This window comes from Aspergillus karnatakaensis, assembly GCF_047715665.1.
Source record: "Aspergillus karnatakaensis strain CBS 102800 unplaced genomic scaffold BJY04scaffold_73, whole genome shotgun sequence".
In the NCBI taxonomy this organism is placed as follows: domain Eukaryota; kingdom Fungi; phylum Ascomycota; class Eurotiomycetes; order Eurotiales; family Aspergillaceae; genus Aspergillus; species Aspergillus karnatakaensis.
The window spans coordinates 13,124-26,344 of NW_027395785.1; the positions used below are offsets into that span (position 1 = coordinate 13,124).

Below are 13,221 nucleotides of genomic sequence, written 5' to 3' on the forward strand. Positions count from 1 at the left end.
GCGGCGCAGATCTCGGTTCACAGGCAGCATGTTTCATGGGGTTGGTTTGCGTTGGCCATATGCATCTGGCTTTCTTCGCATGGGTATTTCTCCCAAAGATGTACATTTACACGAAGTGTATACTACTCGACCTGGACATAGATGACACCGAGTACAACTGGGAAAACGAAGTATGTTCATGCAGATGCAAAACACAATAACCCGAAGGCGATAATAATACAGTGGCGCCAAATCAAAATCAACGTAGATGTTGTCTCAAGATCTACCACACCCGTCAAACCACGTTCACCAGCTCACACCAGCCTCCTAATCCTTCTTAGGCTTCCTCGTACCATACTTCGACCTGCTGGACACACGACTCGCAACACCACCCTACAACACCGTTAGCACCAAATGCCCAGAAAAGCCACACCTGCAAGCAAGAACCTACCAGATCCATAGCCCCCCTAACAAGATGATACTTCACACCAGGACAATCCGGCGCTCTGCCCCCGCGAACAAGCACAACACTATGCTGCTGGATATTGTGGCCCTCCCCAGGAATGTAAGCGGTGATGACCTTCCCGCTACTCAATCGGATCCTCGCAGTCTTCCGCTCGCCGGAGTTCGGCTTCTTCGGCTTCGTGATTCCGGTCTTCAGGCATACGCCTTTCATGTGTGCGCGGTTGACGAGTGCCGGAGAGCGCGACCGCCGCGCCATTTGCGCTTTGCGGCACCCGCGGCGGACTTGGTTGTGTGTTGCGGAGCGGAATGGGGTCGTGCTGAATGTGCGGAGGAGGGTGGGTTGTTGTTTGAGGGCGAGGGCTGCGGCGGTGGGTGTGCGGAGGATAGGTTGGAATTGGAATCGGGGGGCTGTCTTGGGGATGGCGGTAGTGAGGGAGGGGCGTGTGATGAGCGTCCGCAGGGTGCGGAGCGCTAGTGGTGAGAAGAGGGAGGGCATTGTGGTGGTTGACGGGGTATTAGTATGGTGTCGGAGGTGCTGCGGTGATGCTGGAGATAATTTCTCGAGGTGATAGAGGTCATGTGATTGGATGCGGACTTGCGGGGGTGGTCTTTGTGGGTGCCCGGAGGAGCTGGACGCGCAGTCTGGAGCTGCCTTGGCTGCTGGCCACTGCCACTGTCAGACCTCCGATAGCTTCATCTCCAGATTCACCTTAACACTCCTTCAGCTTCCTGACCTTACTCCGACCGAATCTATCTTCTACACCTTCAACTCAAGTAACTAGTCAACGGCTCTACAACCTCTCACAATGGTCCGTCTACTCTCCAAAAATTCATCTACCACCGCTACATCATCCTCACCTACATCCATACTATGCACCTATCTCCATTTACTATTCTCAATCGACATCAACTAACTCACAACCACAGTCCCTCCGCATCGCCCCTCCAGCCGCTCACCCAACCCAAGCAACCAACACCTCAACCCACCACCTCCCCAACACCCAAACCTCAAAGGGAGCCCCCTCCGCCCCCGGCCTCCCCGACACCCTCCGCTCAAACATAACCCTCCAAGCCCCCCGCGGCTCACCCTCCACCCAACCCCCCACAACAACATCCACACACCCGCTCGAAGCCCGCCTGCTCGCCTGGCGCCAGACGCAGGATGCTCTGAAGATGGAGACGCTCCGCCGCGCCTACGGGATTGCGGAGCCCGTCCGCCGCGGCATGGAGTTGAAAATTGTCCGCGATGGGACGTTCAGGCCTGCTGTGCTAGGCGGGAATAAGGGAGGAAATGTCCACGAGGATATTCTGGTTTTGGGGGGGAGGGATGCGGAGGTTAACTGGGAGGATATTTTCCTTGGTTTGTTCTACCTTGCTTTTGCTTATTGTTGGCTCTTGAGGGCTTGAGGGGTGTTGGCTAATGTGTTTTTGTTGTTTGCTACAGGAGACGACTTCAGAGAACCACCTGCTTTCCACGATGAGATGGAGAAGAGGCTGCGGATGGATTAGATTGAGATTGAGATTGGTGGTTAGGTGTGTTAGGATGCACTTTGGGATGGCTTGACTCAGCTCGTTGTGCTGGGCCATACTTTTATGATACATCGGTCAATACAATACAGGAAATCATTTAAAATATCATCCAAACGGTCTCTGGCCCTCCTTTCGCTTTGACGCCACGACCAGCAAAACTACAAGTAATCCCCAGTTCTCCGTAGATGCTCCAATCTATCTAACATAAGAGGTGTTGGGATAGAAAACATAGCTACTTTTAGGCCGGATCTCATTGATTGTTGCCACAGCTCCGCTCTGAATCTAAGTACTAACCGATGGGATGTATACCAATCAATGTCTATGGGGTATCAGTACCTATACGCATACGAACAGCTCAATCATAGGTAGGTAAGTTTACTGACCATTACTAAGACGCCACAAGAGCAATCCATTCCTTCATTTGAACCTAGCCGACTAATCTATACTACCATAGCTACACCCGATAAAACAATCGCAGTAGAAAAATAAAAATAAAGAAACACTCGCACCCAGAACGCCCAATACGCAGAGCAACATACATACAGTGGCCCGGCCCTATTCGGCCAGAACTAAACGCTATGAGATACGGGCTTGGGAGAAGAAAACTGAACGGAAGGAAAGAAGATAAGAGATCCACGACTGTGATTGAGAATGAGATTGAGAGAAGGAAAGTAGGGAGATAGATGAAGAGCTTCGGCTTGGTATGATTGCCCTGGGAGAAGAAATATCGCATGCTTGGTATTGCGTTCATGATGAGCGGTACAGGATATATTGGGTTGATCCAAGAAGGCCAGGGCAGGACAGGATAGGACAAGACAAAGAAAAAAAATTGAAATGAAAGGAGGGCTAGACGGGAATGGGGTATATAGGGTAGGTGGGCGGGAAGAGAGTAGTATGATGGAAAGTGGAAGGCGAAATCCAGTCAAGCCAGTCGTGAGACTATGCAACAAGAGGATATGCAAGCGACAAATAGGCCACAGAGTAGACGCTGAAAGAAAGCCAAGGAGAAACCCGTAACGCCTTTCCGGATCCCAAGGTAGATGAGTTTGAAGAGGGAGAACTCCTCATGCTCGCTCTGGAGAGGTGGATGGAGTGATATCGACAAGAGGGTAGACTCGGGTTTCGAGGATTGCGTACCGACACAAAGTAGACGGCGCAAGGAGTTGAACTGGTGATGCCGCTGCATATGCGGCAGTGGTAATTGGCAGAAAATGTCCTTGGAGCGGTGGATCAAATGCAGGCACGTCTATTAATATGCACACAGCTTCATCCTTCATTGAATCACGCAGCGACACCTAGGGCTTCGTTCACTGGCTTCTCGATCGCGAGAGTACTGTGTCTTTGTGCCCTTGGCATCCTCCTCGTCGACGATTTCTTGTGGTTTGACAGTCATATGGACCACGTTTGGTGCGTCGCGGCTGAACTTGGAATCTAACATCATCATTAGTATAGTGCCCAGTCTGACTCAGGAACACGAATTCGCATACCTGATAGAGGCGATTTATCATCCAGTAGCTTGCCGAATGAGATCAAGCGAATGGAGCTAGGGGATGACGGCTGTGGTTCCCAGTCTAAAATGCGTCAGTTTATGCCACTATCTCATCTCATCATTCCTAAGCTTACCATCCTGCCATTGCCTCCAAATCAATTCCTTCAGCGTGTATACGCTCATGGCAAACGGATCATTATTCTCCACATTGACTTCTCGCTTCTTTAGATAATTCGCGTCGATCTTGAAAGGATGCCGTGTGCCCGTGATCAATAGCAGGACGATTGTCAAGGATGGCCCGGAGTCTTCCGGCTCTTTGATTGCAGCATCAGCTGACGTTTCGGGAGGCGACGTTGCCAATTTCTGCTCTTCTGCCTCTGATATTGTGTTTGAGGTGGGCTCTGTAGTGCTCTGTTGTGCGGGAGGGGGCGCGGTGGTATCAGCATTTGCGGTACTCGTATTGACGGCATCGGTCTCTGTGCTCTCTTGCGGGGTGGCTGTAGAAGACTTGATCGCGCTGTCGCTTACATCGAGCGTAGTGCTGGAAAGGGGTTGTGAGGTATTAGGAACAGCGGATATCGAGTCGCTTGCGGTGGTGACGGGGTCTGGACCGCCCGATTGCGCGTGATCCTGCGAAGCCATATTCTTGTCGTTCTTCCGAGCGGGGAAGTCAGGATTGAGATCGTTCAGATCGGGATACCCGTAGAGCGCAGGTGTTCAGAGAGTAGCGATCTGGTCAAATCACGAAAGAAGGGTTGACAGGGGTTGTTGTTGAAGTTGACGGGGAAACACACGGACGGATGAAACAGCGAACCGGACCTGAAGCAGAGAAGGACACCGACCGAATGGGGGCGAATGGCCTGGATCCGGAACCGAACTATGCGATGACTGTCCAGAGGTTGATGTTCAAGCCCATGCGACCAGGTGATCTTCAACAAAGGCGAATTTCAGTGGCAGAGGTAAAGGAGAAAGGAGAAAGGAGGAAGAGCAAGTGGAGGAGGAGACGGAGATGAAGCAGGGAGATGATTGAGAGGAGTGATGGGAGAGATTGAGCGAGATGAGACAGACTGGACTGGAGAGGAGAAGGTCGGGGGAGACTTGGAGTGGAGCTGGGCACCAATCCCCGTTGGTTGGCGGTGGCCTCAATTCCACTCTGCTGTCTGGGCCTTCAAGGCTTCAACCGTAGCACCTGCGCAATTGACCATCCAGTTCAGCTTCTACTCATTGTTATTCTGTACATTACTTTCTCAGACTACAAGGCTGATAGCCATCCTGGCTCTGAAACCGGTGGTGACATGCTGAGATTGGCCACGCCTGGGCTGCATGCAGACAGGCCTTTGTTTGGAGCGGACGTCACCACACACGAGAGCCTCCCAACACCAAAACCCAACATCAAGGCTGAAAGAGCCTTTGGGTACTGGCTGGGAGATGCAGCTTTATCTGCGCCAGCTGAGTTATATCACAATCCTACTAATGTGTGGATACTGGGCGATGCTCGTAGCTCCCCGAAGTCAAGACCCTCCCAGACTTTCCGACGACTACTACTAGTTCATTCTCAACTTTGAAGTGGCTTCGCAAACTGCTTGAGGCTGGCAAAATTTCTGTCTTCAGCTTAAAAACGAAGGGATTGCGTACGAAGCCGGTGTGCCACTTCCGAAGGGGACCTAGGCTGAGATAAACAAAGATACACTAGCTCACTAGCTATTCAAGCTCTCGAGACCTGGACTTCTCTGCCTCAAGAGGTCGACCTCCTGACCGGCAATGACTTGAAGGATTGAAATAAAAACCGTAGTCCTTACCTGAGTATCTGAGGGCGTCTAGGCTTGCGGCTAGAGACATTATCTCATGGTCGACAGTGGGTGATAGTATATCGCTTCCTTCTAAACCATCGCTGTTGGCTTGTTGGGACCATTGTCATTTCTAGAGCCGCGAGCAGGGAAGGGGTATAAGCTGTCATGTTAACTGGTAATAGATAGTCTGTTGGTGATTGATATCCCGTGGAGACGGTATGGGCTTTAGTAGCCACCAGATAACATAGACAGCTAGGTAAACGACAAGCGTAGTGCGTGATCAGGTCCAACAATGTTGGGCCTCATGACTTCTGTCTGTCTTCGGATGTAATTCTCAGGTTTCTCCCACGTCTGGATTCTCTAGCCTGCCATGATGTTTCTTCGGCTACTCTTCTGTTAGCTGAGTTTCAGCCCATACCCACCATGTGGGCGTCTTTAGCTTTAGAGTGATAGGTCGGAGGTTCGTGTCTGTTGGCAAGATGTGAGTGAAGCGAACGAGTCACAAATGTGTACACTCGAGGGGCATAGGAGAACAAGTCGATAGCTCACCGACTGAGTGCTCACGCGAACATGCCAAGGATAGCTCGCATGTTATGCATGACTAGCTCACTTGAGCACGTTGGGGCTTGCCACTGGACTCTGGAGTCCATGGGCACTGGGCAGCGAGGGCTGGCCGCTGTCGTGTTGGAGGCGGTAGTCAAACCCCACTGTCGACAGGTTGTAGGATAAAAACAAACATCATTATTGTCAAGGGACGCAAGTATAGTACTGTATGTAGTTCGGAGCAATGCAGGATTCCGCGCTGCCAGGTAAGATATGGGACTATCATTCGCTGATCAGAGGCAGGAATTCGCCGAATCTGCTTCCCCACGACCTTGGGAGCAGCGGTCGCATCAAACTTTCCAAGCTTCGCAGTGGTCGGTAAGGGATAACCTCCGAGTCAGCTCTCGGACCCCATTGATGCATTTCATCTTGAGCATTCACGTTGACGTCAAGGGAGAAGCAGGTAGTGGGCCTCAGGCCACGATGACATCCAGATCGGTAGCTGGGCCCTGGCCCGGGCGGGGCGCGGGACCTGTTTTGCCTGATTTGGTCAATTGCTCCGGGGAAACCAGCCAACCAAAAAATCTGGCTGGTCAATTACAGCAACAGCGAGCATGACGTGCCGATTCCTACCATGGATCCTCACTTTCTTAGTGCTGGAGAAATCAACAGCTCTGGTTGGTCTGGATGCTGGCCACCGGAGCAGCGAATGATGACGAACAGCAAGTTCAAACGCAACTGTACGCCCGTCGCCGAGAAGGCCGCGACCGCAGAAACGGCCTGCCCTACCGGCTGTCATACTCCCTCGGGACTCCTCATAGACCAACCAAACTACTTTTGCTTTGAGTTTTTCTTTTTTGTTTTTGCACCCTGTTTGAGTTCTTCTGGGACCTTTCTTTGCTTCCCGTCCTGTCGCTCGTTTGTCAGTCTGCAATTGTATCCTCCTGCAAGATCGACCCAATGCGACCCACAATCGCGACACTGACCACCCTTGTGCATGTCTCCTCCCACCTGGCAAGCAGCAGCTGAGATACAACCTCCTCCCGACAGGGCGATGTCGAGATACTAGCGCTAAATCAAAAGCCAATTTTTCATGACAACCCACTCTCTCTTTCGCTCCCACGCGACTGTTGGTCGGGACCTGACTCAAAAACCGATTGCTTTAAAATCTACCGGGCTCCCCTAGTTCGTTTTTTCGTCACTATCATGCTCCCTCACAACCCCTCCTCCGCAGCATGAAATTCGCCAAGTACGTGCACCCCTGATGATCTTACTCCCTGCATAGACACTCCGTGGCTGATCCGCCGCCAATAACTAGAGAATTGGAACATGAGCTGGTTCCAGAGTGGCGGGCCAAGTATCTAGACTACAAGGTATGCCCTTCCGATAGGCTGTGTACCCGAGTACCTTTTTTTTTTGTTCTTTTGCTCCCGCTAGACACAATGGCGCTGACCCTGTATTCCTGCCTTAGCTTGGGAAAAAGAAAGTTAAGGCAATATCCCGCGCCATTCAGAAAGCGAATCGCACACCCAATCATCCATCTATCCGGCGCTCAGTGCCCGGACAAGGTGATACGAATACGCCGGCCGGCTCCCACCGTCCTGCCTCGATCCGTCGCGCAGAAAAACGAGTTGAGGGGGCAGAGACAGATCAGCATCTCGCTATAGTCCAGAGCCCTAGTCTTACCTCGCGATCTACGCCCGGCCAGCGACATGAGCGACAGCCCCTGCGAGTCCCAAGCTCGCGATTTTCTGCCCGAGTTGGCAGTTACGGCAGCATCCTCGCATCACCCCCGCTGCACCCAGGCGGGTCGGATGCGGCCTCCTTCGAGTTGCCTGACCCGGCCATAGATGTTGACGAGGATGCTCACCCTTCGGAGCGCTACACGGGTCGTCGAACTGCCGTACGGACGCCCTCTCCCGTGTTGTCTCGACATGGTAGCAATGCCCCGAGGGATACAACTCAACGTACCCCGACAAAGCAGTCGACAGCAGCCGAAGAGTCTAGGAAGAATGCAACCTCGGGCTCTTCAGTTCGACGAAACTCGCGTCTCTTGAAGCGCGTGTTACCGACTGACTCGCCAGAGAAGCTCAAAGATTCTGATCAACGCATGGATTTTGAGAGGAAGCAAGATGAGTTCTTTGCATTTCTTGACGACGAGTTGAACAAGATTGAAACCTTTTACCAAATGAAAGAGCGGGAAGCCACAGAGCGTCTGAAGGTACTACGAGAGCAGCTGCATACTATGCGGGACCAGCGGATACAAGAAGTATTGCATGTTAGAAGATACCGGGACCGGGATACGGAGACACAGTCCGCTGAGACTCTTGGTGGATTGAATGGCCGCCGAATCAAAGAGGCGTTTGCCGGGCGTCGAATTGGAAAGAACTCTAAAGCATTAGCGGCATTGGCTACTCCAGGAGGCGCACAGCCCCAGAACCCTGATATTATCACCAGGCGCCGAGACTTCACACGTCAGCCAACTGAAATATTGTCCAAGTCAGATGTCCCGTATCGGTCTGCAAAGAGGAAGCTCAAGTATGCTCTGCAAGAGTTTTATCGGGGTGTAGAGCTTTTGAAATCGTATGCCTACCTCAACAGGACGGCCTTTCGGAAGATCAACAAGAAGTATGACAAGGTTGTTGATACGCGTCCGTCGATGCGGTATATGGCGGAGAAGGTCAACAAAGCTTGGTTCGTACAAAGTGAGGTGGTTGAAAGCCTGTTGGCGACTGCAGAAGACCTGTATGCCCGCTACTTCGAAGGCGGCAAGCGGAAGATTGCGGCCTCGAAGCTTCGCCATACCATTAGGAAGACTGGCGACTACTCGCCCAACACTTTCCGGTGTGGTTTGTTGGGCATGGCCGGGCTTCTATTTGCTATTCAGGGCCTGATATATGCAGGACAGCACCTCAGCGATGATGATTCTACCTTGGGTGTCCACACAAGCTATCTTCTTCAAGTCAGTTTAGCCCCGAGGTTCGTTTATTTCATAGCTAACATGGTAACAGATATATGGAGGCTATTTTCTAGTTGTCTTCCATTTCTTGCTATTTTGTTTAGATTGCATGGTCTGGAACAAGACCAAGATCAATTATGTTTTTGTTTTTGAGTACGACACCAGACATGCTCTAGACTGGCGCCAGTTGCCCGAGGTATGTTGTTCACCCCTGTTCATTGGACCGGTGCTGACTGAGTAGCTTCCTTGCTTTTTCATGTTCATATTAGGTCTTATCATGTGGCTGAATTTTCTGTCAGTCAACGACATGTATGTGTATTGGCCTGTGGTGTTGATAGGCTTGACTTTGATTGTCCTGTTTCTACCCGCGCGCATTCTTTACCACCGAAGCCGAAAGTGGTGGGCATATTCTAATGTAAGTTGGCTTTCTACCACTGCCCTGGTCAATGCTAACCAATAAGTGGCGTCTTCTCTTGGCCGGCCTATACCCCGTTGAGTTCCGTGATTTCTTCCTGGGTGACATGTACTGTTCCCAGACATACGCAATGGGTGTAAGTAGAGCGTCGTATTATCTGATTAAGCGCTGACGTGCCTAGAACATTGCTTTATTCTTTTGTCTCTATGCGAAGCACTGGAGCGAGCCTCCACAGTGCAATTCGTCACACTCCCGCCTTCTCGGATTCTTCACCACTGTCCCATCAATATGGAGAGCTTTCCAATGCATCCGCCGTTACGCGGACACCAAGAACGTCTTTCCGCATTTGCTGAACTTTGGCAAATACATGTTCGGCGTGCTCTACTACGCCACCCTGAGCATGTACCGTATCGACAAAGTGACTCGATTCCAAGCTCCTTTCATCACATTCGCCCTTCTGAATGCTGTCTACTGCTCCGTATGGGACCTCGCAATGGACTGGAGTTTGGGCAATGTATACGCCAAACACCCCCTACTCCGCGAGACTCTCGCATTCCGCCGGGTCTGGGTCTACTACACAGCCATGGTCATCGACGTCATCGTCCGTTTCAATTGGATCTTCTACGCCATCTTCGCACACGACATGCAGCACTCCGCGGTGCTCAGCTTCGTGGTAGCCTTTTCCGAAATCTGCCGCCGAGGCATGTGGACCATCTTCCGTGTCGAAAATGAGCACTGCACGAACGTCCTCCTCTTCCGCGCCTCCAGAGACGTACCCCTGCCCTACGCAGTGAGCTCAACAGACGGTTCAGCCGACCCACCCCCAGAGCAACCAAGCTACCAGGATGCTCAAGCCGCGCTGCATATCTCACCCTCCGGAGACGTCGAACAGGCCACACCCTCGACCCCGGGCCGTCCCCGCACACTCACCAGAGTCGGAACGATGCTGGCGTCTGCCCACGCGCAGGACTTCCAGCGCAAGAAACGGCCCGACGAGATGGGTGGCGCTTCTGTTGCACATGGTGCGCCGGATACGCCGGAGGATTCGAGCGACGAAGAGGATTTGGGGGATACCGCGCCGTATAAGGATGCCGAGGATGCGATTGAGGAGGAGGTTCCCTCTGATGATACCCAGTAGCTATGTCGCAGGCTCCTGCTCGATTGGACGCCACCCAGCTATGTTCAGATTCAGGTGCTTATGTGGCCGATGATGCTATGTTCCATTTCACGCATATAATTGCTACGATGATTAACGTTTAGATATGGCTATATTATAATTTCTCATATTATTCTGCACTATACGATCCATGTATCTGCATTTGAACCCTTAAGTTGAGGCTCCCTCATCATCCACAAAGCTTACCTTACCCAGCCACCACACCAGCCTAATTATCTCGCATCCACATCACTGTTGGGAAGATCTCTAGGTACCACTCACCTCATATCTTCATCCCCTCCTCATCCTAATATATCCCACCACGCCATGCCTCTCAAGTCGTAAGCATGTCATTAGGTGGTTTCAAAAATGAGTCCACCACTGTTCCCTCCACGCGGACCTCACTGTCCCGAGCTAATCCCTAATCTCTCCTTCCTCCCCTGACCTTGCTCATCCACGTAGACGGTAGCTTATAGGACCGAGAATAGTAGTGGCTAGGTGCCTGTGTTTTTCTCATTGTTTTTTCCCCATCTAGTGTCTCGTGAGTTAACGAAGCGCCAAGCTAAGAGAGGAGAGTGTGGGCTTGGATTAGCCTGTGGTGCTTTAACGAGGTTGAGGAGGTTCTGGCGAGGGGTAAGGGAGCTTTCTGGTGGGTGGGATAGCACTGATAGACTGTTGGTGTTGGATTAGGGGCTTAGGGAAAATGAATTGGATGATTGGATGATTGAATGGGATGGGATGGGCTGGCTTGTGCATGGGGTTGTATGAAGAGGGAGATGTTGGGATTTTACGGGAGAGAAATGTACATATAAGTTGAATGTGGAATCAACGGTGAGATTGGATGGGACGATTGAGCTCGGTGTATGGTATATATATATAACTGGACTGCTCATAAAGGTAGTTTCGAGGATGATAGGTATGGTGCATTGGGAATGAGAAAATGATTGTGCATCAAGGAGCCTGGTAGCTAGCTCCCTTGAGTTGTTCCGGACCGCTTAACTATCCCACAGTTAAACTGCCCAGTATCGCAACCAGCGCTATAACAGCTACGTGGAATCAGCCCAGCTCTCACGACCAGCCCAAAGTAACGTAACCTAGAAAAAGAAAAGACTGCAGTAGTAAGTCAGGAAAGAAAACCTACCACTAGCCGTCGTAATAACATACGACGCAATCGTCCACGCCGTACTGACATCTCCCGTTTGGAGCATGTATCCGAGTCCCACGCCGAAACTCAGGAACACGGCAATAGAGACAGCGAATACAAGTCTGGTTGGCGACCAGCCGTAGACGAGCTCGAGCGAGTATTTGCCGTCGAAGGGGAACCCGCTGCTTGCGTTGAGGTTCTTGTGGATCCAGTCGCCCCAGGCTTGGGAGACTGCGGCATCGGGATGCCAGTAGGAGGCTTGGTATGCGAGGAAGAATTGGGAGAGGGTGCTGTGGTGGTGCCGAAAGAGGTGGGGTTTTATGTGTGCGCCGTTGGGGATGTCGCACTGGATATGGAGTATGTCATGTTATACTGGAGCTCGACTAGAAAGTTAAAGGTGGAGGTTTGTGAGAGGGTGATAATACCTGGTATAGGCTGAACCGCTTCAGGGTTTTCAGAGAGAAGTAGTTTTGCCACCCTCTTATGCTGCGCGCTTGCTTGCGGATCTTGGGGAAGAGGTCTTCGCCATTGGAAAGGAAATTTGTGGTTGCTTCGATGGGATTAGGTGAGCCCTTTGGGAACCTGCCGATTACTATATACCGTTGGGGTGGTCCGTCCTCTGCTCTTAGTTGAGATGAGATGAGATCGTGCACTAGGCTGTCAAGCTTAGCCTGGTCATAGTTATAACCTCGGAAGCGAGTGTGTCGGACTGTGGGGTTATTTGTAGTCTGGCTGTCCTGTTGCAGCTGGTCTTGGGGGTTTCGACATAGTTCTTTTTTTGTACTTGATTCTAGTGATATGAGGTCTGGCTCGACTGTCTTGGTGTCATTTCCGGTCTTGACTGCTTGCTGAGCAGCATGTTTACTGCTCAGCCTTGATTGCTCTTGATTTCCGGGATGCTCTTGGGTTTTATCAAGTGCTTGATCGGCAATCATCTCTCGGTGAAGAAACTCGAGGAGCTGCTTGCTTGTTTCAAGCAGGCGATAGAAGCTCGAAAGCTCCTGGGTGGCCGCTTTAATGCGGACGCGTGCATTGACAAAATCCAATGCGCTGATAGTTGCGGACGAAACTGAAAGGAGCGTCAAAGGATCCGGTGCCGTCATGCCATGTAGCTGATCGAGCTTTGCCGAAAGGCTGTCCAGATTGAAACGTCCTGTACCCAAGGGCTTGATACTCCGTTCAGAGGTTAAAGCATATGAGACCCTGAAAAAGAACGACTGAGTGCGGTGGCGCGGATCTGATGCGAGGTTCGGTAGGGAGGACTGCGCCATGGGGATAAGTTTCTCGAGGAGGAAGGTGTAGAATTCGATGATGTCTCCACCGTCCTTATAGATCTGAGAGAGCTTGTGGACCATCTCCACCTGTTCTCTGGTGAGTCCGTTGCGGCGACAACACCTCTGCTCGGCCCATGTCCAGTTTCCGTATCCAGCTGCACGAACAGCTGGGATGCCGTCTAACTCTACCGCCGAGGATGGAGTTTTTTGGAGGAGAGTTGCATCTTCGCGCTCGAGATCGTCGATCTGATGTTCCGGCGCGTTATCTGCGGACATATCTGACAGGTTGACCGGGACACTAACCGTCTGTACTCCGGAGATGTGATGTCCATGTTCCCGACGAGGCTGAATCCATGTCGCTACTAGTAGATAACTAGCTAGTTAGTAGTTAGAGGGGTTGTTGAATGTAGAGATCCTGGCCAATCAGTGATTGGGCTCTCAGTTGCTGTACAGTCATGTGACTCAGACGTCACATGG

General features: G+C 51.6%; 7 protein-coding genes across 7 annotated transcripts; 2 read left to right on the forward strand and 5 right to left on the reverse strand.

Moving 5' to 3' along the window:
- Nucleotides 1-47: 47 nt before the first annotated feature.
- BJY04DRAFT_149004 (mitochondrial 37S ribosomal protein uS12m) lies at nucleotides 48-976 on the reverse strand. Its single transcript, XM_073708845.1, has 2 exons — nucleotides 431-976; nucleotides 48-372 (listed from the first exon to the last, which is right to left on the reverse strand). Exons 1-2 carry the CDS (start codon nucleotides 938-940, stop codon nucleotides 307-309), a joined length of 576 nt encoding a protein of 191 aa, XP_073565789.1. The 5' UTR covers nucleotides 941-976; the 3' UTR covers nucleotides 48-306.
- A 158-nt stretch (nucleotides 977-1,134) lies between these two features.
- On the forward strand, nucleotides 1,135-2,101 carry BJY04DRAFT_200667 (proteasome maturation protein). Its single transcript, XM_073712970.1, has 3 exons — nucleotides 1,135-1,253; nucleotides 1,372-1,804; nucleotides 1,889-2,101. The coding sequence occupies exons 1-3, from the start codon at nucleotides 1,251-1,253 to the stop codon at nucleotides 1,951-1,953; spliced, it is 501 nt and encodes a 166-aa protein (XP_073565790.1). The 5' UTR covers nucleotides 1,135-1,250; the 3' UTR covers nucleotides 1,954-2,101.
- A 709-nt stretch (nucleotides 2,102-2,810) lies between these two features.
- Nucleotides 2,811-3,336, reverse strand: BJY04DRAFT_149032 (uncharacterized protein). The gene has a single exon (XM_073708848.1). The coding sequence runs from the start codon at nucleotides 3,158-3,160 to the stop codon at nucleotides 2,897-2,899; it is 264 nt and encodes an 87-aa protein (XP_073565791.1). The 5' UTR covers nucleotides 3,161-3,336; the 3' UTR covers nucleotides 2,811-2,896.
- On the reverse strand, nucleotides 2,987-4,603 carry BJY04DRAFT_149026 (uncharacterized protein). The gene is made up of 3 exons (XM_073708847.1): nucleotides 3,598-4,603; nucleotides 3,462-3,545; nucleotides 2,987-3,405 (listed from the first exon to the last, which is right to left on the reverse strand). The coding sequence occupies exons 1-3, from the start codon at nucleotides 4,103-4,105 to the stop codon at nucleotides 3,248-3,250; spliced, it is 750 nt and encodes a 249-aa protein (XP_073565792.1). The 5' UTR covers nucleotides 4,106-4,603; the 3' UTR covers nucleotides 2,987-3,247.
- Nucleotides 4,604-9,269: 4,666 nt separating this feature from the next.
- BJY04DRAFT_149044 (EXS domain-containing protein) lies at nucleotides 9,270-10,467 on the forward strand. The gene has a single exon (XM_073708849.1). It carries the CDS (start codon nucleotides 9,538-9,540, stop codon nucleotides 10,306-10,308), a length of 771 nt encoding a protein of 256 aa, XP_073565793.1. The 5' UTR covers nucleotides 9,270-9,537; the 3' UTR covers nucleotides 10,309-10,467.
- Nucleotides 10,468-10,870: 403 nt separating this feature from the next.
- On the reverse strand, nucleotides 10,871-11,122 carry BJY04DRAFT_149051 (uncharacterized protein). The gene has a single exon (XM_073708850.1). The coding sequence runs from the start codon at nucleotides 11,080-11,082 to the stop codon at nucleotides 10,930-10,932; it is 153 nt and encodes a 50-aa protein (XP_073565794.1). The 5' UTR covers nucleotides 11,083-11,122; the 3' UTR covers nucleotides 10,871-10,929.
- Nucleotides 11,123-11,144: 22 nt separating this feature from the next.
- Nucleotides 11,145-13,090, reverse strand: BJY04DRAFT_200672 (uncharacterized protein). The gene has a single exon (XM_073712971.1). The coding sequence runs from the start codon at nucleotides 13,018-13,020 to the stop codon at nucleotides 11,854-11,856; it is 1,167 nt and encodes a 388-aa protein (XP_073565795.1). The 5' UTR covers nucleotides 13,021-13,090; the 3' UTR covers nucleotides 11,145-11,853.
- Nucleotides 13,091-13,221: the final 131 nt, after the last annotated feature.